This window comes from Heloderma suspectum, chromosome 7 (assembly GCF_057233095.1).
Source record: "Heloderma suspectum isolate Gila_16-S chromosome 7, 16-S_ref, whole genome shotgun sequence".
NCBI lineage: Eukaryota > Metazoa > Chordata > Lepidosauria > Squamata > Helodermatidae > Heloderma > Heloderma suspectum.
Genome location: NC_139464.1, coordinates 15132049 through 15158417, shown reverse-complemented (window position 1 = coordinate 15158417; position 26369 = coordinate 15132049). Strand labels below are relative to the sequence as shown.

Sequence of the window (26369 nt, the reverse complement as noted above, 5' to 3'; positions counted from 1 at the left end):
ATGCAGCTCTATTTCTCCTTTCATCTTCATCAGATGAGGCCATGGATGCGCTAGATTGGTGCCTGGCCGAGACAATGGACTGGATAAAGGCTAATAAACTGAAACTCAATCCAGACAAGACTGAGATGCTGCTGGTGGGTGGTTCTTCTGACCAGATGGAGGGTGCTCAACCTGTTCTGGATGGGATTGCACTCCCCCTGAAGGAGCAGGTTCTTAGCCTGGGGGTCCTCCTGGAGCCACCTTTGTCATTTGAGGCTCAGGTGGGCTCTGTGGCACGGAGTGCCTTCCACCAACTTCAGTTGGTACGCGCCTGTCTAGACAGGGATAATCTGGTTTCAGTTGTCTATGCTCTGGTAACCTCCAAGTTAGATTACTGCAATGCGCTCTATGTGGGGCTGCCTTTGAAGATGGTTCAGAAACTGCAGCTCATGCAAAATACAGCAGCCAGATTGATAACAGAGACAAGAAGGTCTGAACATATAACACCAATTCTGGCCAAGTTGCACTGGCTGCCTGTATGTTTCCACGCCTGATTCAAGGTGATAGTTTTAACCTATAAAGCCTTACACGGCTCGGGACCAGAATACCTGATGGAGGACCCCTCCCTGCATGAACCTATCCACGCACTACATTCATCATCTAAGGCTCTCCTCCAAGGGAGGCTCAGAAGGTAGCAATGGGAGGGCCTTCTCAGTGGTGGCCCCCATCCCCAACAAGGCCCACCTCGTGCCAACGTTATCTTTTTGGCACCAGGTTAAGGCCCTTCCCCTCTGTCAGGCATTTGGCAGTGTGTCAGGAGGTTTCAATCAGGTCCTGGATTTTTTTTTGTTGATGGTTTAAAATTGTTTTAGATATATGTGTCTGTGCTGTGTGTGTATATGTTTGTATGTAAATGGTTTTTAAACATTGTATAATGTATTTTTAATTGTTTTTAGTCTTTGTAAACCACCCAGAGAGCTTTGGCTAATGGGTATAGAAATGTAATAAATTAATGGAAGTGTCATGGGCACGCTCACAAAACAGCTGTCACAGGGGGCTTGCCCATTCATAAAATGGCTGTCATGATGAACTTGGCCAGTCACAAAACACTCATTTCCCAGAAGGCGAACAGGTGAGACTTAAAAAAAAGTAATTTCTCCCAGAACTCAGGTACAAAGCAGACCTGGGGCCTGAGCTTTAAAACACAAAATCACTTTTGAACCCAAATATAGATGGTTCTAGAAGGCAGCCCTTCACTTTTGCAGTATGCCAACCTCCCTGTTAAAAACATACATCTTAGAAAATGAAATAAAAGTCAGGAAGGGCATGGAGCCAGGTGGATGCAAAGAGAGGTGTCTTGTGGGCACGCAGGCATCAAGTTGGAGACTACAGTTCTGCAAACCAGCCCAGGAACACGGTCCCCTCTATCTAGTTTCTCTGTTACATTCCTAAGTGTGCATGTTAATGTGTAATGGAAAGTATGTTCTCTGCAGAATTGCCAGAAACCCAGGATCAGCCTGGACTCTTCTGGAATTTACCACCTTGTGCAATGTTGCGGACAGCTTTCACTCCAGACATATAAATATTAGGGACTAAAACAGCACTCAAAGGTGCAGCCCTGCTTCTCAATTTTCTCTTCACTACAACAGCACACAGTCTACAAGAGCTGGAAGAGAGATGAAAAGCCTTCTCTTGCTTTTCTCTTTTTTAACCTGTTCTGTCTCAGCTTTGTTGGGTTCTCAAGCACAAAGGTGAAGCGTCCCATGTCTAGGAAGATTGCAAGGTACTTACTATATTAACCACATTGGAGAAACAACATCTAAATTGCCCCCTTCCCCACCCTAAAACTATGCTTAGGTGGACAATGTTATCAGTGGTGTAAGTCAATTAGAATGTTTGAGGTTGTTTTCTAGAACATCCAGGATGATCTCCTTCAAATTACCTGGGATCAGTGGGATGGAGCAACACTCCTCTGACCAAAGCTTACGTTTGGGACTTTTTGGTTTAGGAAAATAGCAAGAAAAGGGTGGGGAAGCAACAAAGGTTTATAAAACTATGCATACTGTGGAGGTGGTGGATGGGGAGGTTTTATCCCTCTCTCATAATACTAGAATCCAGGGTCATCCAATGAAGCTGAATGGTGGGAGATTCAGGACAGATAAAAGATACTTCTTTACATAGCCCATAGTTAAACTATAGAACTTGCTACCATGTGATGGCTGCCAACTTGGCTGGCTTTAAAAAGGGATTAAACACATTCATGAAAGATAAGGCTATCAACAGCTACTCGTCATGAGGGCTATATATTACCCCCAGGATCAGAAGCAGTATGCTCAGAGTACCATTTGCTGGGGAGGGCTACTGCCCTCATGTCCTGTTTGTGGGCTTCCCATCATGGTGAGCCACTGCAGAAAACACGATGGTGGAGTAGGTAGGCCTTTGGTCCAACAGGGTGATGCTTATATTCTTATGCTCTTTTTAAATCCACAGGGTTGAGCCGCCAAACCCAACACAAGGATTAATATATACCCTCATTGGACTTCTGGTATTCAGACCAGTAGGAGCCAAAATTGTGAACAGTATGCTCTCACTGAGGGTAGGGGGGCAATGCCTAAATGTAATGCCTCGTTGCATCCAAATGTTTATGGGGAGAGCAATCCCGTGGCCTCTAGACAGAGTCTGCAGGCCACTGGATATTTCAGATTCCCGGGTCCGAGACATGCTCCACCCTCGGACCCAGGAGTCCAAGCTCTCCACCCCCTCACTGCTGGCGCAGAGAGAACTGTGCCTGCTGCCTCTTCACAAAGGTAACCTTGGAGGGAAGGAAAGGGGCAGTTCTATGGGCAGGGAGGTGAGGGTGGCCAGCTTAGAATGCATCCTCTGGCTGCCCCAGCCACCTTCCCTCCTGCTCTGCAGAGACCCAGCTAGACAGGCGAAATCACCCTTCTAGTGAAAATGCAGTGGGAGCAGCATGGAGGCAAGGATTGCCTCCGCGCTGCTCCCACTCTGCAGAGGATTCCCATCAGCCGCCAAGTTCAGAGGCTCACGAGAATCCTAACAGGAATGTGCCATAAAAGTATTTTTATCCCACTCTCCCATTTTAAAAAAAGCTCAATGCTTCTTATAATGGCCAATCTAATCAGATCCCTGCAAAACCCTGCTGCTCTCATTTCCATTGCAAATTACAGCAGCTTTGGAGTAACTACTTTGGGGACCACCTCACCCCTTATGTCCTTGCGGTCCTCTGGAGGAGTACTTCTGACAGCGTTGCATGTTCCTGAGGTTTGCCTCAGGAGCACTTGCAAGAGAGCATTTAGTCTTGTAGCGCCCACCCTCTGGAACGTGCTCCTCATTGACATGAGGCAGGTGTCTTCAATCTTCACATTTAGACATCTGCTCATGACCAACTCTTCATGCAGGCTTTCCCTGTAGGGTGACCCAGCCAGTACAGTTATACTTGACTAGTGCTTATGTTACTATGTTTTTGTAGTTATATTTTATGTTTTTATCATTTCTGTAAAACATGTTGATAGACCACTGGAAAGCAGGGTATAAATCTGTGTAATAAATAAATAGCTACTCTGCCTCCTCTTTGCTCCCCTCGTACTTGGGATATCCAGGAAAGATGAACAGTTTGTGCAAACAGAATCAAAGAACTGGATTTTACATTTCTGCAAGGATAAGAACAGGATTTTCACAGGAGGTAGCAGCTTTGCGCTAGTGGAATAACAACCCTGGATACAATCCATAGCATTCTTCATAGTACACATTCAGGCCTGCAAGACTTAGTGACTTATCAAGCCAAAAGCAGCCCACCTGTGGTTTCCGATACCTCCTGTGTTTGCTATCTGCTTGAGACAGCAAAAATAGGATTTTTTTAAGCATTTGTCAGGACATCATACATGGGGGGGCACTGTTCTTGGCTCAAGTTGTACAGCTCTCTTGGAATTTCTTGTGTATCTGTATGAAGTGGCTCTAGCTAGAGTGACTTTTCTAACAAACAAATACTTAAAGTAGTGTCCATCTACCCATATCAGACATGTCAAGGTTGTGCCCAGGATTATTCTATCTGCAAAAGAAGTGATACATCGTGATACGTGGTAATTTTTCATAGCTGCCAAACTATTTGGTGAGGCTAATCTCACATTTCAAAGGCTCTCCATAAATTATTTGTTACAAGGTCAAGTGCACCATCAAACAGAATGAAGCCCGCAAGAAATCAATTAAAGTTACAACAAAACAAAAGCAGGGGTACCAAGAGGAGAAGGCCAGCGCATTGGTAGAAGCTCCTGTTAGAATGGATCTTAACATAATCTTATCCAGTGTCCTGTTCATGCTTTAAACCACCATCTGTACCATACACCAGTTCTGTGCCAAGATTCTGAGTTTAGTGGGCAGTAGGCTCAGAGCAGGAGCAAACAAGGGACCTCAGGCTGGACGGATGAAACTATGTTAATAAAGCAATAGCTCAAGACAGTGTCACATGCTAGACAATATAGCAAAGAGGCCAGGAAAAGAGTAGCTGGACTACTGGGACTGCAGAGCTGAGTGAAGCACACTGTGGCCCCTGCCACTGGCCAGGAAACAGAAGACATTAAGAGACTGCACCCTGGCCTTCCCCGATAACTTAATGGCAAGTGGGGAGCCAATGTGTCCCTATCTGACAGCCTGAGGAGCTGCTGCTGCTGCATTTCTTGCTGTCCTCTTCCCTCCCCACTCCTTTTTCCATTTGTATCATTTCTGTTAGATTGTGAACCTGAGGATGAGGGACTGTCTTCTCTTTTAATCTCTGCACAGCAATTTGAAAATTTTAGACACTCCATGTATTAAAAGATAAGTATAGAAAGAAAGGAAGAAAGAAAGAGCAAGCTCTGGGCATTGCAAACAAGCAAGGACAGAGACAAATGCAAGTTTCCTTCCCCTCACCCACTTCCTGTGTAATGTGTTTAATTGTACCATTTTAATATATGTGGAATTTTAATATATATTAAAATTGGGGTTGGACTTGATGGCCTTGTAGGCCCCTTCCAACCCTACTATTCTAGGATTCTAAGACATCATTATCTCCAGCGTGGTGAGATGCACAAATTGTAGGCAAGAAGAAAGAGTGTTGTGGCACTTTAAGACTAACACATTTATTATATTGGCATAAGCCTTTATGGACTACACACCATTAGTCCACACAAGCATCTGCCATAATACATTTGTTAATCTTTAAGGCGACACAAGATTCTTAAGACTGCAGTCCTATACCTGGGAGTAAGCCCCATTGAACTCAGTGGGACTTATTTCTGAGTAGATGAGTATAGGATTCCAACGTTAGTTGTTTTTGCTGCAACAGCTTTCCTCAGCAAATCGTAGGTCTTTGTGGAGCTCACACACCTATTCATTGGGAAGGTGCAGGTGTTATTGCTTTGCATGTTACATAGGAAGTACCCAAAAAGGAAGACAGACCTTATTCTTATCCCTCTTGGGTGGTGCCCATTTGTTTTTACTATTCAAAGACTCCTTTGGACCCTGAGCATGAAGCAAAATACATGCAAGAGAAAATATTCTGCTTCACTACAACTCCCTGTCTTCAATTATACCAGTCTTTCAACCAGAATATGAAAGGGAGAGGGAGGACTTCAGCCTGATAGTCAGGACACTGTCAGCTTTTGACAGGTAGGACGGACATTGACCAGCTTCAGATGACATGCCACAGATTTATCCCATGACAAGCTGCAGCACCCATGGGTGCTAAGTTGCATATGCAACCCCTTTTCAGGGGCTGTCATGTCATGCATGGGTTAAACAACTCTCTTATAACCGTAAAACAGACCATGGGTCATTTAATCCACGCTCACCGGGTTTGCAAGACACAACTCCCAAGCACGTGTTGCGTATTCAAAATGGTGGCCGCACACACCCCACAGCCTCATCATAGGTTAAATAACCCATAGTGGACTGTTGCGTTGTGTCAACAGCCTTGATCAATTCACAGCAAAATAACCAGTTGCCAGCTGCCCCACCCACATTACCTCTGGGCAAACTTTTATTCTCCTGACTAAAAGTGAAACTTTATACAGGCCGAAGACAGGGCCTTGGGAAGGAAGGAACGCCCTTGAATCCCCTCTGAACTGGTGAGGTTTAACAACAAAACAAACTATACTAACTCAAAAGCATTTTGGCTCATTTGGGAAGAGGCAGCACAAACCGTCATCATGTAAGATTTAAGAATTGCATTTGTTCGACATTTGCGGAATACAGAGGCTTATTGTTCTGGTTGATAGCTAGCTTTATCTCTTTCAATGCACTAAGAAATACCTGGCACAACTCTACAAAGGGTCATGTAGAGTATACTACACATAAATACTGTACAACGCATCACTCTTCTGAAAATATCCTCCTTTTAATTGACTGGGGTTGTGCAATGACAAGTTTTGTACTTCTGTTGCTCATGCTGCACTTTCATAATGTATGGAGTGATCAAACTGAGGCTGAAATCCTACACATTTTTACTCGGGAATAAATTTAGCTGGACCTGCTGAGTGCATACGCATAGGATTTGGTTTCACATTTTGCAGTTGATCCAATGCAGAATTAGCTGTGCCTAGGCCAATTGACATCAATGGATTTAGGTGTGCTGACTCTATATAGGATTACATTCCTAAAGTCATCCTTCATAGCACAATCTAAAATGTACCAATAATGTAATTCATACACATATAGGTCAGTTATTTTCAAAATCTGACAAAACAAACATCTCTATTAAGTATCAAAACCCATACTTGTTTGCATCTCCTTTATAGAGTAATAATCCAGAGACTGTTATTCTGGGGGTCTTCCCCAGAAGTAAACACCGCTTTCTACTCAAGCAAGTGGTTCCACATTGTTTCACGCATACTCCCTTTCCAACTACTTAGGGTCACTATACTTGTTTATTGAATGGTCAACTCTATTCATTAAAGAGATTAGCCATGCTGTTGTTCATATAGTCACTTATCTCACCTAGGATGAAAGAGAAGTGAATCCAGAGTACCTGATCTTTCCAGAATTGTAGGTCTCTTTCAACTTATTTCAGCCTCTTAGGGCACAATCCTATGGTAACTAGTAAGCAGCTATACGGCCGTAGGGTAGGTCAGTTCCCAGGAACCGACCTCAGAGCCTGCGCTCCAAGGTCAGTTCCCTGAGAACTGACCTTCACCCCCTCCCACGTTGCCTCGTAGGCAGCATGGAACAGCCCCGCGCTTTGAAGAGGAGTGCAGAGTGGCAAAAACAGGGCGTTCCTGGGGGCGTGTCGGGGCAGGGAAGTCAGAAATGCCGGTACGACACATCCTACGTGTCGTCTGGCTGCCACTTCCTGCACTCTGAGGTCCCACGGCTCGGCTACTCAGATGAAATTGGCTGTCTAGCTGTAAATGCAGAGCGGCTGAAGCGCAGAGGGGACCATCGCCTCCGCGCTTGTCCTGCGCTGCACTGGATAGGCAGTCGCCTCCAAGTTTGGAGGCAGTCACCTATCCCGATAGGATTGCACCCTCTGGGTGCAATCCTATGTGTGTTTAGACAGAAAAAAGTCCTGCAACTCCCAGTATGCCTCACCCAGCCTTTTTTCTGTCTAAACATACATAGGATTGCACTGTTATTTACCACTGAACATGTAAGTAAGTCTGAAGTTGAAGTTTCAAGGATTATATAGTCCAAGAATAATTGTGTAAGTATTAAGCAAAACATTATCTTCTTACCCCTTAAATTTTATTGATCATCAAGTTGTCAATATGAAATTACACATTTTAAAGCTCTCAAGAAATGATTCAGTAACAACAAATTCCAGAGACCATTGTGTTAATATATTGCAGAACAAACAAGACTCTTGTGAGAACTTAAAATATTAACAGATTTATTATGGCATACACTTTCATGGACAAGAGTCTGCATCGAATGTTATCATAAACGGGCAGATTATATATGTGTGTACACACATAGACAGATGGGGTAGAGTGAGGAAAAACAATAGTGGTATTTACATGTTTTATCTCTGTCCCCAGAAATATCTCTGAGAGCCGGTGTATTAGTCTGCTAAAGCTGCAATGCTATACACACTTACCTGGGAGCATGCTCCATTAAAAATTGGATTTACTTCTATGTAGACATGTATATGATTATGCTGTTAAGAGTGTTAGACTTAGACTGGGAAGATCTTTGTTCAATAGTCAAGCTCAGTTAATATTATTTGGTGGTTTAAAAAAAATCATACCCCTCTTTTCTTAGAAGAAACCAAAGCAGCTAAACAACAAAGAAAATAACAAATAAATAAAAAGCAAACAGCTTTTTCACTCCGTCACGCGGCACTCGGGTCTCGAACTGCTGACCTGCCAACCTTCCAGTCTGCAGTTCAGCGTCTTAACCGCTAAGCCGCCGCGGCCCCCGAGGAGGAAAAAAGCGGGATATAAATGTAATAAAATAAATAAATAAATAAATAAATAAATAAGCAAGCAAGCCATGGCTGGCAAGCAATATCAAGTTCCTCAGCCCACCACTTGGAGGCTTACCTAGAATGGGGCATTTTAATTTCCCACCAGGCCCCCAACCCCCTTCATGGATCACTGCCTTGTTGTGGCGAAGGGGCTTGCGTAACTCAGTGAAGCCATAAGCTATGCCGTGCAGGGCCACCCAAGACTGACAGGTCATGGCAGAGAGTTCTGACAAAATGTGGTCCACTGGAGAAGGAAATGGCAACCCACTCCAGTATTCTTGCCAAGAAAACCCCATGGAACGTATCACAAGGCTAAAAGAGATGACGCCGGAAGATGAGCCCCTCAGGTCGGAAGGTGTCCAATGTGCTACTGGGGAAGAGCAGAGGGTATTTCCAAGTAGCGCCAGAAAGAGTGAAGCGGCTGGGCCAAACCCGAAAGGACACTCAGCTGTGGATGTGTCTGGTGGTGAAAAGAAAATCCGATGCTGTAAAGAACAATATTGTTTAGGAACCTGGAATGTCAGATCAATGAATCAAGGTAAGCTGGAGGTGGTCAAACATGAGATGGCAAGATTGAACATCGACATCTTGGGAATCAGCGAACTAAAATGGACAGGCATGGGCGAATTTCATTCAGGTGACCATCATATCTACTATTGTGGGCAAGAATCCCTTAGAAGAAATGGAGTAGCACTCATAGTCAACAAAAGGGTGGGAAAAGCAGTACTGGGGTACAATCTTAAAAATGATAGAATGATCTCAGTACGAATCCAAGGCAAACCATTCAACATCACAGTAATTCAAGTCTATGCCCCAACCACTGAGGCCGAAGAAGCTGAGGTTGATCGGTTCTATGAAGACCTACAACACCTTCTAGAACTAACACCAAAAAAAGATGTCCTCTTCATCATAGGGGATTGGAATGCTAAAGTAGGAAGTCAAGAAATCACCGGGAGAACAGGCAGGCATGGCCTTGGTGTACAAAATGAAGCAGGACAAAAGCTAATAGAGTTTTGCCAAGAGAACACGCTGATCATAGCAAACACTCTTTTCCAACAGCACAAGAGGCGACTCTACACATGGACGTCACCAGATGGTCAATATCGAAATCAGATTGATTATGTCCTTTGCAACCAAAGATGGAGAAGCTCCATACAGTCAGTAAAAACAAGACCTGGAGCTGACTGTGGCTCAGATCATGAGCTGCTTCTTGCAAAATTTCGGCTTAAATTGAAGAACGTCGGGAAAACCACTAAACCGTTCAGGAATGACCTAAATCATATCCCTGATGAATACACAGTGGAGGTGAGGAATAGATTTCAGGGATTAGACCTGATAGACAGAGTGCCTGAGGAACTATGGACGGAGGTCCGTAACATTGTTCAGGAGGCAGCAACGAAATCCATCCCAAAGAAAAAGAAATGCAAGAAAGCAAAGTGGCTGTCTGATGAGGCTTTACAAGTAGCTCACGAAAGAAGGGAAGCGAAAAGCAAGGGAGAAAGGGGAAGATATAGCCAACTGAATGCAGAGTTCCAGAGAATAGCAAGGAGAGACAAGAAGGCCTTCTTAAATGAACAATGCAAAGAAATCGAGGAAAACAACAGAATGGGAAAGACTAGAGATCTCTTCAAGAAAATTGGAGATCTCAAGGGAATGTTTTGTGCAAAGACGGGCATGATAAAGGACAAAGAAGGCAGGGACCTAACAGAAGCAGATGAGATTAAGAAGAGGTGGCAAGAATACACAGAAGAACTATACAGGAAAGATCTGAATGTCCCTGATAGCCGTGATAGTGCGGTCACTGAACTTCAGCCGGACATCCTAGAGAGTGAAGTCAAGTGGGCCTTAGGAAGCATTAGAAACAACAAAGCTAGCGGAGATGACAGTGTTCCAGCCGAGCTATTTAAAATCCTAAAAGATGATGCTGTTAAAGTGCTGCATTCAATATGCCAACAAATCTGGAACACTCAACAGTGGCCACAAGACTGGAAAAGGTCAGTTTACATTCCAATTCCAAAGAAGGGCAACGCCAAAGAGTGTTCAAACTACCACACAATTGCGCTCATTTCACATGCCAGCAAGGTGATGCTCAAAATCCTACAAGCTAGGCTTCAGCAGTATGCGAACCGAGAAGTACCGGAAGTACAAGCTGGGTTTCGAAGAGGCAGAGGAACTAGAGATCAAATCGCCAACATTCGCTGCATCATGGAGAAAGCAAGAGAATTCCAGAAAAACGTCTATTTCTGCTTCATTGACTACGCTAAAGCCTTTGATTGTGTGGATCACAACAAACTGTGGCAAATTCTGAAAGTGATGGGAGTACCAGACCACCTTACCTGTCTCCTGAGAAACCTGTACGAGGGTCAAGAAGCAACAGTAAGAACCAGACATGGAACAACCGATTGGTTCAAAATTGGGAAAGGAGTACGACAAGGCTGCATATTGTCACCCTGCTTATTTCACTTATATGCAGAGTACATCATGAGAAATGCCGGGTTGGATGAATCAGAGGTCGGAATTAAGATTGCCGGAAGAATTATCAACAACCTCAGATACGCAGACGATACCACCCTAATGGCAGAAAGCGAAGAGGATCTCAAGAGCCTCTTGTTGAGGGTGAAAGAGGAGAGTGCAAAAGCTGGTTTGAAACTCAACATTAAAAAAACTAAGATCATGGCATCTGGCCCCATCACTTCCTGGCATATAGCAGGGGAAGAAATGGAAGCAGTGACAGATTTTACTTTCTTGGGCTCCAAGATCACCGCAGACGGTGACTGTAGCCATGAAATTAAAAGACGATTGCTCCTTGGGAGGAAAGCTATGGCCAACCTAGACAGCATAGTAAGAAGCAGAGACATCACCTTGCCGACAAAGGTCCGTCTAATCAAAGCTATGGTTTTCCCAGTAGTAATGTATGGCTGTGAGAGCTGGACTATAAGGAAGGCTGAGCGCCGAAGAATTGATGCTTTCGAACTGTGGTGCTGGAGAAGACTCTTACGAGTCCCCTGGACTGCAAGGAGGTCAAATCAGTCCATCCTAAAGGAAATCAACCCTGAGTGCTCATTGGAAGGACAGATAATGAAGCTGAAGCTCCAATATTTTGGCCACCTAATGCGAAGAGAAAACTCCCTGGAAAAGACCCTGATGCTGGGAAAGACTGAAGGCAAAAGGAGAAGGGGACGGCAGAGGATGAGATGGCTAGATAGCATCACGGATGCAATGAATATGGACTTGAGCACGCTCCGGGAGAGAGCGCAGGACAGGAAGGCCTGGCGTGCTATGGTCCATGGGGTCACGAAGAGTCGGACACGACTGAACGACTGAACAACAAGGCCCCCAACAAGGGACTCCTGCCGGGCATGTTGGGAAATTAAAATGGCTGCCAGCTCTTGCTCCCTCAGAGGTGGCGCTTGCCCCGACAGAGCTCAGTGATGGGGCTTATTTCCGAGGGGCTGCGCTGGCACTCTTTTGCTGTCTCGTAGCAAAGGCGGGAGGCGCCCCAGCCGCGGTCTATGTGGCTGGCAGGCCCAAACTCGTACAGGGAGGGAGCAGCCCGGCGGGAAATCGAGCCCCAGGCCCGCTCCCCGGCCCGTCAATGCTGGCGCAGCAGCACGCCCTTGCAGCTCGTGCCTGCGGGCCTGGGGAAGAGGCGAGGAATCGACAGCTCGGCGCCTTTCCACGCATCCTGGAAAGGGAACCATGGCAACGGCAAGCGGGGGCTCCTGTCGACGACTCGGCATTCGACCGATACGGCCTCGAAGCGACGCCTCTCACCTTCCGCTCTGTTCGGGAATCAGCCGAAGCGCTCAGGCCGGGCAAGAGACCCGCGAAAGCCCGCCCGGCGGCGGACGCTCATAGCGGGACGCGCCCGCGCCCGCGCCCGCGCGCAGAGGCCATCGTTCCCTCGGCCTCGCAGTCAGCCGGCGGGCCTCCGTGCCTGCGCGTGCGCACGAGCCAGCTGGTGGTAGTGGGGGAGGAAAGGAGGGGCGCGTGTGAACGATTGCGCACGCGCAGTAAGCCGCTGAAGTAGTAGGCGATTTTGCGTGTGTGTGTATGCGGAGAAAGAACGGGGGGGGGGTGGAAACACCGTTGCCGCGCGCGCGCACGCACTGGCGGCGCGCGCACCGCTCTTCTCTCTCTCTCCCCCCCCCCCCGACCGTGCCCGCTCTGCACGCGCCTTGGCCGTTACCTCAGCAGCAACCGCCGCGGGGGGGAGGAGGGGGAGGAGGAGGAGGAAGGCGGGGTCGGAGCGAAAGGAAGATGCCGGGGAAGCTGAAGGTCAAGATTGTGGCTGGGCGGCACCTGCCCGTCATGGACCGAGCCAGCGACCTGACGGACGCCTTCGTGGAGGTCTGGCGGGGTGGGGCTTCCCTGAGCCGCGGGGCGCCTCGGGCGTGGCCTGGCGCAAAACCGCTGCGGGCCTCCGGGGGTGGGCGAGCAGCCTCCCGGCCGCCGGCTCGACGTGTGGCGCCACAACTGCCATCATCCCCTGCCGACACGCGTTGTTGGCGTCGCCCGACACTGTTCTGTGGGCGCCAGGTCGCGGGGAGGCATACATGTTTCTGCATAAATGAGCGTACGGCGCTCGCGCGCGCAGGCTAACGGCGAGGTGGGGCGTGTGTGTGTGTGTGTGTGTGGGGGGGGGGGTCTTTGATTACCTCTGCTATCACTCGGGGAGGCACGTGGCCGCCTCCTCCCCCCCCGCCGCCGCCGCCGCCGCCGCCGCCACTTGATCCTCACAACACCCTTCTGAAACTGGGCAGGATCACTCAGGGAGCTTCACTGCCCCAGTGGGGCAATTCGAGTCACGATCCCCCACTACGTCGCACTGGTTTTCGGTTTGCACTGTTTGTGGCTTCAGTCTTGCTTATGTGAGCCTTATTTTACCCTTGAAGCAGTGGCCTGACTCTCAGCTGCCCTAAATGGGAGGGGGCAGGCTTTGTATGTTATATCAAAATACCTGTGTGGAGCTCTTGCTTGGTGAACTTGGGTCAGTCACTATCTACCCTAAGCTACTTTAAAGGTTTGATCTGATAATGAAAAAGGGGGTGGGGTGGGGCGTCCCATGTACAGTGCCTGGAGTTACTTGGTAGTAGGCACAAGATAAATATATATAAACATGTCATTGGATTAGCCAGCATTTTATTCTGTTTGCTTTGTTGCTGCTGCTGCTTTTGTTAACCTAAGTCATTGGGAAGATGTGGACTATAAATCTAAATAAATAACATCAGGTCTGTGTGTGGATCAGGTCTGTCCAGCTTGTAACCTACTGAGCTGAACTGAGCCCACTAGCTATGTATAAATTTCCAGAGGGGTAGTTGTGTCAGTCCGTAGCAGCAAAAACAACAAGAGCCTTACAGCACCTTAAATACTAACACATTTATTTATTGTGGCATAAGCTTTCATGGTCACTATCTGCTTCATCAGATGTAACCAGATGAACTGGATCTGATGAATTGGACAGGTCTACGAAAGCTTATGTCAGAATAAATAAATGTGTTAGTGTTTAAGGTGCCACAAGACTCTTGGTTGTTTTAGTTGTGCATAGAGGCCACCACCTTCTGAAGCAGCCCCTCTAAGGAAAACCAGAAATGCAATATAACAGTGCCTCCCAGGCCCATCTCGGATGCCTCTGAAGAATACAATGGTTGATGGTATCAAAATGCCGCCGAGAGGTCCAGCAGAACCAACTGGGACACACTTCCCTTCTCTAGTTCCAGGCATAGATTACCCACCAAGTGACCAAAGCAGTTTCTGCATTATAACCAGAGCTGAGAAGCCACCACACACTCCAGCATCTTGCCCAAGAATGGAATATTGGAGACTGACTGAAAATTACCCAGTACAGTAGGTTCAAGGAGGGTTGCTGTTGTTTTTTTAACAGAAGTCTTAGCACCACCTCTTTTAGGCAAAATGGAATCACATCTTGTTGTAAAAAGATGTTCACCATTGCTCTTGTCCACTTGGTCAGTGCCCCTCCCCCCCCCCCGGCCGCTTTTAGAAGTCAGGAAGAATAAGGGTCCCTCCAGGGTTGTCAAGTACCTTACCCTTCAAAGACATGGCTGCTGGGCTATGTACAGGTGTGTCACATATTGTCCAGGCTTGGTGTAGACTGTTGTGTGTCTTCCCAGCCTGTATGCAGCTAGAGCTGCTTGTGTGTTTACTAGTGCATGTATAGTAAACAGTTGTAGCCAACCCTGTTTCTCTGATACATATATTTGCATGTGACCAGAAATCTGTGTTTGGTCTCAGTGTGGTTTATAGACTTACATGTACAATGGGAACATGTTGTTTTTGTTCAGTCGTTAAGTCGTGTCCGACTCTTCGTGACCCCGTGGACCATAACACGCCAGGCCTTCCTGTCCTCCGCTCTTTCCCGGAGTGTGCTCAAGTTCATACAGTGGGAACGTGTACCTGTAAATCTGCCCTGATTGTTACACATGGTGATCTACATGAATTTTTTTTTGTTATGCAAGGGTAAAAAGTACACATGATTGGTAATTCTGACATGGAAGTGATTTTGATGTAGGAATTTTGTAATGTGAAGCAGTTTTGAGAGGAATTGATTTCTTCAATGTCCACTTTCTAAAATGAGAAGTACCAATGTTTCTCATGTTTATGTAGTATATGCTTTCTTCTTATTGACCTTGTTCGCATGTAACGACAACCCATTGGTTTAAAAGCTTCTTCTGTTTTGCAGCACAAACCACGATTGGCTCCTATGGTTAGTTGTTGGGTTAATCACTGGATTATTTAGCCCATAAACAATTCAGCAGTCTGGGTTTGGACGTCATGCAGTATAACCTATAAAGGAGCTGATTGTGGGTTGTGTACTAAAGTGGAAGAGGTGGATGCGCTGCAGGCAGTGCATCCGCTTGTGTGTCACATGCAAACAGCCCCATTAACTCTAGAAAGGAACAGGTGTTGGTTATATATCTTCAATACTGACAGAGTGGCACTTGGCACATATACAGAAGCATGGTCTTTTTTGTTTCACTTGTCTGATGGAGTGAATTCTGCTACTGGAAACAGGTTCTAAAACAGTGCTATTTAGGATAGTCAGGAATTTGATTCGACTGGATAGCTATGATCCTTTGGAATTATTTGTTGACCACTATACCATGTTTGCAAGATATTTTGAGGAAAAAGTCTTCACTCCGACTTGGACAACAGGTGTTGGGATCTGTACAGGAAGTGCGGGATCTGTACAGGAAGTCTCCTTTGCATCTCGTCTATCACAGTTGTATAGGTGGTTGAGTACACCTAAGGCTGCAAATAAGTTACTTGGAGAATTCAAGAGAATTCTCCAGAGAGCTTTGGCTATTGGGCAGTAATGAAATGAATGAATGAATAAATAAATAAATAAATAAATAAATGTGGGTCCATGACTTGGTTTCTTGACTCTTGCCTGTCCTGGCTGGTGATGGCCAGTTGAGAGGTCCTTTTCAGTTTGGCAGTTAATGGTTTGGGGGGGGGGGGCATCTTGAAGGAAGTGTGGTGGTTGTTTACATAATTTTAATACATATACTGCAATGACAATTTTAAATTAATGAACACACAGTAAGAGAAATGAAGCCCACTAATTTTTATAAATGAGCGTGCTTAAATCTTCTTTGTTGAACACGATTTCTACTGTGAAGAATATTACTGTTCTGTACTTGGGTCTTTAAGATGCAATGGGTGAAAACAGCAGAAGGCATGACCCTTTGCAATGACTGAATGGTCAGGTGTGTATCTCATGCACATGCACACTATCTTTCAAACATTAGTAAGACTTATGTTTTCTTCAATTTCCCCTCTCTTTCCTAATTGTGTACCAATGATGCAAATAGGAGAAAGAAATATCATAACTGGCCCTTACGCGCTTTGTGTGGTATTTTCAGTATAAATACAACTTTTAGTCTGTTGATTAAATTAGTTGTGATTGTTTTGTGGATTAGACCTTTGATATTTTTTAAATGTGATTATTGCAGCAGACATGCTAGTTTGCTTTTGGAACATTTCAGTATAGCCTATCCACTGTAAGTTTGTGAAGACTGAGACACGCATATTCCAGCAATGCTACTGTTGCTCATGGTGCTCATGGAGCTTTACATTTCAAACATCTTTTGACATCAGGGGCCACGGTGGCTTAGTGGTTAAGACGCTGAACTGCAGACTGAAAGGTCGGCAGGTCAGCAGTTCGAGACCCAAATGCTGCGTGACGGAGTGAGCTCCCGTCTTCAGTCCCAGCTTCTGCCAACCTAGCAGTTCGAAAGCAAGACATTGCAAGTAGATAAATAGGTACCGCCTCGGTGGGAAAGGTAACAGCGTTCCGTGCGCCTCGGTGTTCAGTCATGCCGGCCACATGACCACGGAAGCGTCTTTGGACAGCGCTGGCTCTTCGGCTTAGAAACGGGGATGAGCACCGCACCCTAGAGTCGGACACGACTGGTTGGGGACACCTTTACCTTTTTATTGTTAAGTAAAGAAAACACAACAACAGAAGAAGTGGGGCTGAATGAACATGTAAAGGCCCCTATGCTAATGAAGTAAATATATGTGAGTTACTCAATTTGCTCTATTCATTTACTAATAGATTCTGATTTCTTGCTCTCTAATTTGTCATTTCTTAGTGCAGTATTCAAGACTTCCTATTAAGCTTGTGAGTTAATAGAATGGATTCTGACTAATATCTTCATATGCTTTAAAAGGTTTTTCTGGATTACAGGCTGCTTCAAGCTGTTTGTACATGTGATGTACATGCTCATGGTTGAAGCAGCTGCACGCATTTATTTCTCTGCATTTGTATACCTTGTATGCAACTTGGCTTCCTGCTGCACATATGTTTGGTAGAATAGAAAGATGGAGTTATTTCAAAATGTGGCAATATGCACTATTAATCAGCTTCAGGACAGATAAAAGGAAGTACTACTTCACACAGTGCATAGTTAAACTATGGAATTCACAACCACAAGATGTAGTGATGGTAACCAATTTGGATGGCTTTAAAAGGGGAATAGGATAAATTCATTGAGGATAAAGCTATCAATGGCTACTAATCCTGATGGCTGTATACTACCTCCAGTATCAGAGGTGGTACCAGTTGCTTGGAAACATGAGTGGGAGGGTGCTGTTGTACTCATGTTCTGCCCTTGGGTTTCCTGTGGGCAGTTGAGATTCCAGTATTTAACCTTTAATTATGTTAGCTTAACAGAAAGCAATAGAACTATTTAGAACATTTTCAGTGTATTTTTATGTAATAAAAATATTATACTCGGACATAGACTGTATAGCAGGCTCCAGAACACCTCATATTTTGTGGCACATTGTACTAGTCTGGATAAGACGATTGTCAGTGGCCTAGTATCAGCCATGAGGGCCTACCTCTTTCTTGAGTTACAATTCCACCTATGCTTCAAAGCCATTGAATATGGTGGGGATATTGGCAAACAAACGAGGAAAGGATCACAGATATGTATTAGAATTAACAAACAGGTGAGACTAAAAAATGGTAAATTATGACTGATTGTTTTGGCAATCTATATTGTGATTGACTAAAGAATTCTGTAGTAGTAGTGATGAAACCTCTGGCACCATTGGCTGAGCTGTAAGAATGCCATCAGTGTTTATGAATGCTGTCTCCTGAGGAAATAAAGCAATTAGCAATAAAATGTTCAAAGCAGTTGTGTGATGGGGATGGGGAGTTAAGGGTCAGTTTGGCTCTAAGGCTTCTTTATAGACCCTAGAGATAGGAGTTCTGTAGGCTGGGTAGGGAGAGTGAGAGGTGGAAAGTTGATTGGGAAACCCCTTTATCCAGAACCAACGTCTCCCTCATGGTTGTTTTAGAATGGAATCCCAAGATGTTTACCCAGACCTATTGTTCATTATCCTAGGTGAGAACAAAGTGTTTGCATTAAAATGATCGATTCTGGCTAATTTTCCAGACACACAGTTCTCAACGTTTGTAATAGTGAGTCTTCTTGAATCAAAAGGATGTGAATCTCGTCATGTTTTTATAGATTTCAAAGTTGCATCTATTACAAAATAAAAAATAAGTTAGAGAGCTACATTAGTCCCGCTATAAAAACAATATGCATGTAAAAGTTTCCAATCACAGATCAGTTTATATATGTGTTGACGGAGCTATAATTAGAAGATTAATATTGAAGGGGCGTTGGAGAGGATTGTGACATGCCTGAGCTTTCAAAAATAATATCTTCATTTTCTTTCCTATTTTTTCCTTTATTTCTCTTTTTCACTATGCAGTTTGCAATTAAATGCCCCTCACTTGTTCACATATTCAGTAAGTATGTGTAGAGTCAGCAAGCATGCACACCCACAAGCATACACAGTGAGCACATTCTTTCAACAACCTAGCCCACTTTCATCTCCCTCATAAACAGAGCCATCTTCTTGCACACATTAACTCATTTTTCTCTCAGTCTCACTCTGTCCAGCCATGCACAGCATGTCATTTTCTCTCGTGCACATAAGCACATTTGCTATTTTCTGCCTTTCACTCCTTCGTATGTACATTCTGCTACTACCTCTCAGGCATTCTGTGAAGCACTGGATGAGAGGAACTTTTATTGGGGAGAAACTGGAGCATATTGCTAAGTTTATGGAATTAGGCATTAATGAACCTCTGTTCAGCCAGCGCTGCAGAGTGAAGGCACGCATCAATATGCTCCTGATTCTGGAAGACAGAGGTGCTAGCTGGTTACTAGCTGCTTGGGAATTTTGACTGAATTTCACTGTTATAATTGCCATGTGAATTAGCATTCCAGGGGCAAACTTCTCACCTCCCCAACCATATTGTTTTGAATACCTCACAGTGTAAGTCAGGGCTATCATGACTCCCCTGCCCCAGTGTCACTGGCATTCACTGGCAGGGGCAAGGAAACTCACTATTCAATGCCCCTGACTTACACAGTGAAGGATTCTTCTAAGTGTTACAGCTGGGGGATGGGAAACCTGCCACTGGGATACTGATCCCTGTGGAGAGTCTAACATCTAGACCAGCCTTTTGTTTGGCACACTGCTATTCTGATCAATTGGTGTGGGAGGTAGGATGTCTGTAAGTAAGGGAAGGTTTACATCTCTCCTGGTAATTGCTACACTAATGATGCCCCAGCACATTTTGCTGGTTGTAAACAATAGCTTACAACCAGCAAAATTGGGAAAGGAGTACGACAAGGCTGCATATTGTCACCCTGCTTATTTAACTTATATGCAGAGTACATCATGAGAAACGCCGGGTTGGATGAATCACAGGTCGGAATTAAGATTGCCGGGGGAATTATCAACAACGTCCGATATGCAGATGATACCACCCTAATGGCAGAAAGCAAAGAGGATCTAAAGAGCCTCTTGTTGAGGGTGAAAGAGGAGAGTGCAAAAGCTGGTTTGAAACTCAACATTTAAAAAAACTAAGATCGTGGCATCTGGCCCCATCACTTCCTGGCGTATAGAAGGGGAAGAAATGGAAGCAGTGACAGATTTTCTTGGGCTCCAAGATCACCGCAGACGGTGACAGTAGCCATGAAATTAAAAGATGCTTGCTCCTTGGGAGGAAAGCTATGGCAAACCTAGACAGCATAGTAAGGAGCAGAGACATCACCTTGCCGACAAAGGTCCGTCTAATCAAAGCTATGGTTTTCCCAGTAGTAATGTATGGCTGTGAGAGCTGGACTCTAAGGAAGGCTGAGCGCCGAAGAATTGATGCTTTCGAACTGTGGTGCTGGAGAAGACTCTTACGAGTGCCCTGGACTGCAAGGAGGTCAAATCAGTCCATCCTAAAGGAAATCAACCCTGAGTGCTCATTGGAAGGACAGATCCTGAAGCTGAAGCTGAAATATTTTGGCCGCCTAATGCGAAGAGAAAACTCTCTGGAAAAAACCCTGATGCTGGGAAAGACTGAAGGCAAAAGGAGAAGGGGACGGCAGAGGATGAGATGGCTAGATAGCATCACCGATGCAATGAATATGAACTTGAGCACACTCCGGGAGAGAGCGCAGGACAGGAAGGCCTGGCATGCTATGGTCCATGGGGTCACGAAGAGTCGGACACGACTGAACGACTCAACAGCAACAAACAATAGCTTGAGATAAAGATCCTGAAACTAATGGTCATAGATCCCAGCATGAAAATCACTATGTCAGAAGAGTTCCTCACTTTGGAGGGGCTGTTCCCCCTTTTAATTCGTTCAGTTTCAGATTAATCCTTGTTCATGTAAAAAAACACAAGGAGAAAGGGAGCTAACTGTGTTTAACTGAGTTCTTTCTAAAGGGCCCACTCAGATAGGATGGTAAAGATCAAGAGTTTAAAATGAAAATTAAGATAGTTAAGAGAGATCAGAGGGCTGATAACAGTATTATGTTCTGACATATTAAAAAGGAAAAAATCTGTTGCCACCTCTTTTAAACCATAGTAAAGACTGGTAGGACCTACTTTAAAAAAAACCCAAACCTAAATCTATTACAATAGAGTTATGCTTTCACACATTTGAATGGTTGTATTTCAAGGTGGCAGGTGGGGCATAAATTTCAGCTTGCTGTGATTCAGATAATTGGACTATAATTTTGTAAAACAATGGAAGACTTTAAAAAATGTGTTACAAAAACTGGCTAATATGGAAAAGTGAGGCACAGAGGAATTGTGTGTGTGTGTAGTCATTGACTGGGTCAGTAGTAAGGTCATCCAGTGAATCACCTTTTATTTATTTATTAAATTTCTTAATTGGTCACCCAGCCACTCTGGGCAATGTACAACAGTACAATTTAAAACAGTAAAATTACACATTAAAACATTGTTTAAAAAAAATTTTTTTGGTGAACCGCCCAGAGAGCTTTGGCTATTGGGCGGTATAGAAATGAAATAAATAATAAATAATAATAAATAATAATACCCTAACCCACCCCAAATGCCTGCCTGAACAACCAAGTTTTCAGTGTGTGGTGGAAGCTCATTAAAGAGGGGGCATGGCCGAGTTCCCTAGGGAGGGAGTTCCACAGAGTGGGAGCCACCACAGAGAAGGCCCTCTCCCTTGTCCTCACCAGCCTAGCTGTCCTGGCTGATAGGAGAGAGAAGGCCATCCGAGGCTGATCTTGTTAAGCAGCCTGTCTGGTGTTGCTGGAGGCGCTCCTTGAGATTGGCTGGGCCAGAACCATATAGGGTTTTAAAGGTCAAAACCAACACCTTGAATTTGGCCCAGAAAACAACTGGTAGCCAGTGCACCCCCTTCAGCACCAGAGTGATGTGATCATGCCGGCGGCTGCCTTTCAACAGGCAAGCTGCTGTGTTCTGCACCAGCTGCAGCTTCCGAACTGTCTTCAAGGGTAAGCCCACATACAGCGCATTACAGTAGTCTAGACGAGAGGAGACCAGGGCATGTACTACCGATGGGAGCAGATGGTCGGGAAGGTAGGGGTGCAGCCACCATATCAGATGGAGTTGGTACAGCGCTGTCCGGCTCACAGCTGACACCTGCACTTCCATGGACAGCTGGGAGTCTAAAATGACCCCCAGGCCACAGACCTGGTTTTTCAAGGGTAGCTGTACCCCATTCAGCACCAGGTCAACATCCCCCTTTTCCTACCAAAGGTACCTCGATCTTGTCAGGGTTCAGCTTCAGCTTATTCCTTCCCATCCAGCCACTCACTGTCTCCAGACATTTGGACAGGGATTCTACAGCCAACGCTGGTGAAGATTTGAACGAGAGGTAGAGCTGCATGTCATCCACATATTGATGACACTGCACCCCAAACCTCCTGATGATAGCCCCCAGCAGCTTCACATAGATGTTAAATAGCATTGGGGAGAGGACAGAACCCTGTGGCACCCCACAGGTGAGTGGCCATGGGTCTGAAACCTCCTCTCCCAGTGCTACCCTCTGGTGCCTGCCAGAGAGGAAGGACCGGAACCACCATAATACAATGTCTCCAATGCCCAACCCCTCCAGGAGGATACTGTGGTCAACAGTATCAAAAGCCGCTGAGAGGTCGAGGAGAACAAGGAAGGAGCATTCACCCCTATCCAGAGCCCTCCTCATATCATCCACCAAGCCGACCAAGGCCGTTTCTGTCCCATGCCCAAGCCTGAAGTCCAACTGAAATGGATCTAGATAATTGGTTTCTTCCAAGTGTGCCTTCAACTGCATTGCCACCACCTGCTCAATTATCTTGCCCCCAAATGGCAGATTTGAGACTGGGCGAAAGTTGTTCAAAACTTGGCGATCCAAGGAGGGCTTTTTAAAGAGCAGTCTTATCACTGCTTTCCCAGTAGTAATGTATGGCTGTGAGAGCTGGACTCTAAGGAAGGCTGAGCGCCGAAGAATTGATGCTTTCGAACTGTGGTGCTGGAGAAGACTCTTACGAGTCCCCTGGACTGCAAGGAGGTCAAATCAGTCCATCCTAAAGGAAATCAACCCGGAGTGCTCATTGGAAGGACAGATACTGAAGCTGAAGCTCCAATATTTTGGCCACCTAATGCGAAGAGAAAACTCCCTGGAAAAGACCCTGATGCTGGGAAAGACTGAAGGCAAAAGGAGAAGGGGACGGCAGAGGATGAGATGGCTAGATAGCATCACGGATGCAATGAATATGAACTTGAGCACGCTCCGGGAGAGAGCGCAGGACAGGAAGGCCTGGCGTGCTATGGTCCATGGGGTCACGAAGAGTCGGACACGACTGAACGACTGAACAACAACAACAACTTATCACTGCCTCCTTGAGGGCTGATGGCATCATTCCCTCCTCAAGGGAGGAGTTTACAACTGCCCTGATCCCCTCACCCAATCTCTCTCTGCAGCTCATAATGAGCCAAGATGGGCAAGGATCAAGTAGGCTTTACAGATGAGAGCACCTTGTCCACTTCATCAGGAAGAAGAAGCTGGAACTGATCCCACAAAACCAGTTTACCACATGCCGCCTCTCGCTTGCTAACTGTATCCACGGTGCACAGAATAACACTCCTAATCCAATCAATTTTACCCGCAAAGTGCCTTGCTAAGGCCTCACAAGAGGCTTTAGAATTCTCCAGCGGTTCTGGAGCAACTGGACCGACCAGGCTCCGGACCACTTGGAACAGTTTCCTGGACAGTACTCTGCGGACGCGATAAAGGCAGCATAATATTCCTGTTTTGCTGCTTTCACCGCCATGTGATAGGCTGAAGATACAGTTCTAGCCCGTGTCTGATCGTCTTTGGAGCAAGACTTCTGCCACTGGCGCTCTAGCCGTCTCACCTCCTGTTTCAGAGCTCGTAACTGCGGATTAAACCATGGTGCAGGCCAAGCCCTGTTCAGGGGGAGGGGGCATTTCAGAGCCACCCAATCTAATGCCCCAGTGATTGCGACATTTCAGCCACCCATCAGGGTCTCAACTGAGTGGCCGTTTGTGTGCTCCAGAGAATCCCCAAGCGCGTTCAGGAATCCATTTGGATCCATAAGACGCCTGGGGCAGACCGTTTTAATGGGTCCTCCACCCCTGCGGAGGGGTTGTGGAACCGAGAAGTCCAAAGTCACCCGGTAGTGATCTGACCATGACAAGGGGGTGGTGGATATACCGCCGATTTCCAGATCACTCCCCGCTTCCCCAGAAACAAACATAAGGTCTAGTGCATAACCAGCTACATGGGTAGGCCCAGTTGGAATAGAGTACTGCTCCCAGGAAACCATGGTTTCCATGAAGTCCCGAGGTGCCCCTGTGAGGACAGCCTCTGAATGTACACTGAAGTCCCCCCAACACCAATAAGTTAGGGGACTGTACACGCACATCAGAGACGCACATCCCTCAGCCAGGGAGTCAAGTCGTGCAGCAGGGTGGGTGGTACACAAGCAGAATCCCCAGACTGCCCTTCAGGCCCAACCTCCAGTACATGCACTCAGCAACCTTGGTCTATCGGAGAGAGGGTCTGGTGAAGACCAAGGACTCCTAGTAGATAACAGCCACTCCTCCCTTTTCCCATTCCTCAGCTGCTGTGTGTACGAAAATCCGGCTGGGCACATGGCCGCAAGAGTTGGAGCAGCGGCCTCAGCCAGTCAGGTCTCTGTAATACATGCCAGGTCTGCACCCTCATCTCAGATCATGTCATGGATGAGGGAGGTTTTCTGGGTAACAGGCCTGGCATTGCAGAGCAGCAAACAAAGGCCAGAAGGTGGAGTCACACCTCCCTCAACTCTCCTTTGGCTCTGGACAGGCCCAGAACAGGGGACAGATATTACACATCTCTCCCTTCTTCCCCTTACCAGGCATGGCCTGCCCCTAGCGCTCTGCCACCACCTGCCTCTGTCAGGTGGACACATGCCCCCTTGTTTCCACCTATCAGGCAGGCTACCCACCCCTAAAAACACAACCCCCAAAACCCATCCCCCACCAACAGTTAAAAATCAACAAAATATACCCTTTTACCAATACTGGCTCTCCCAAGCCAGCCAGCTTATATAGTCCTTCCAGGAAGGAACTGCTGGAGGTAGTCAGCAGCCACTGGCTCAGTACCTGGGGGCCTGGTCCTGCAGGGAATGGCAGTCTGCCAGGCAGAAGTCCACAGGGAGAGCAGTGGTGGCGGCACCAGCAGCAGCAAGCAATAGCAGCAGCAGGCACTCCTTCTTCCCTGGATGATGGCTCTCTTACAGATACTGGCTCTCTTTCTGTTGACTAATATCAAACAGAGAGACTCTTATCCTCAGTAAGTAGAATTTATAAACACAGACCCCCGTCCAAAGGTGGTGGGCCTGTTCCCATGTCACACTAGCCCATGGTGGGTGATAACCTACGCAGAGTAGGGTGTTTGACAAACAGCCTACTGTGCTCCCATCAGACAATCTGCCAAAGAAGCTACACTGTATAGTTTATACACCCCATCCCTCTTCCCCCTGTAGTTCTCTGGCCTGGTCAGGCAGGTATCCCAGCTTCCTTTACAGTGGAAACCATATCCCATAGAGGGTTGGACTCGATGGTCTTAAGGCCCCTTCCAACCCTACTATTCTATGACCCTGCCGCCAAGATTTCATAGCTGGATTTTCAAGCCCTTGCCAGGTCCCCTTTCTCAGCCTGTTTTCAACAAAAGGGGGGGGGGGTTCTAACTCCTTGAAAGTTTGCAGAAATAGAACAAAATTTAATATACAGGTTCCCCTTATGGGGACCTACCACATGCACTACTGGATAAATGTGGGACTGCTTTTTCATCGAAAAGTGAGGCTTTATCCACACATGAAACAAACCTTTTGGTTCCCTTTCCTTCCCGCTCCTCTCCCTTCCTTCCCAGTCCCTATTCCTTACCCACTGCCCCGATTTCCAATTCTTTACTGGCTCCCCCCTCATCAGCAACAAACCAACAACTCAGCATAAAAACAAACTTTTTATTGGTGCACCAAATGGCTTATTTGGTTTGCTTAATACTGGACTTGCTTAACACTGCTTTTAATCTATAAGGCACTATTTGACATCATTTGGGGGTCAGGGTGGGTTGGATGGCTAGCTTGGGTGGGTGATGGTGAAAAGTGAGGGAGGGGAGGTTCAGTCTCATAGGTTGTGGGGAAGGGAGGATGCATCTGCTGAGTTTGGAAGGAGTGGCCTGACTGAGTTGGGAAGGGGTAGCTTGATGCTTACACTGCACCAAAAGGTGTGTGTGTGTTGGGGGGCAGGGCTCCAACTCCTTGAAAGTTTGCAGGAATGGGACAAAATTTAATATACAGGTTCCCCTTATGGGGAGCCACCATGTGCGCTATTGGATAGATGTGTGGCTTTGCATGGAAACGTGAAAATTTATCAACACGTGAAACTGTTTGGAAACCACGAAGGAGGTGGGGGAAGCTGATTTGGAGTTGGAGACACAGCTGAATGTGACAGGAAAACAAGTTTGCTCAGAGATTGCTCAAGAGGAGCAGAGCAATGGCAGCTTTTTCAGCTGCTCTTGCTCTGTAGGCAATTGCTGTAATCCACACTGGCGCTTACC

General features: G+C 46.3%; 1 protein-coding gene across 10 annotated transcripts in view; it reads left to right on the top strand.

Annotated features, from left to right (window-relative positions):
• Positions 1–12461: 12461 nt before the first annotated feature.
• Positions 12462–26369, top strand: part of C2CD5 (C2 calcium dependent domain containing 5) — a 124106-nt gene continuing 110198 nt past the window's right edge. For 5 of the 10 annotated variants that reach the window (XM_084809155.1, XM_084809154.1, XM_084809152.1 and 2 more), the window contains exon 1: positions 12464–12784. In XM_084809155.1, the coding sequence (XP_084665281.1) occupies positions 12488–12784 (297 nt within the window). In that variant the 5' untranslated portion in view covers positions 12464–12487. Of the gene's footprint in view, positions 12785–26369 lie in introns of all 10 variants that reach the window. The other 5 variants (XR_014784232.1, XM_084809150.1, XM_084809151.1 and 2 more) reach the window with 2 other exon arrangements.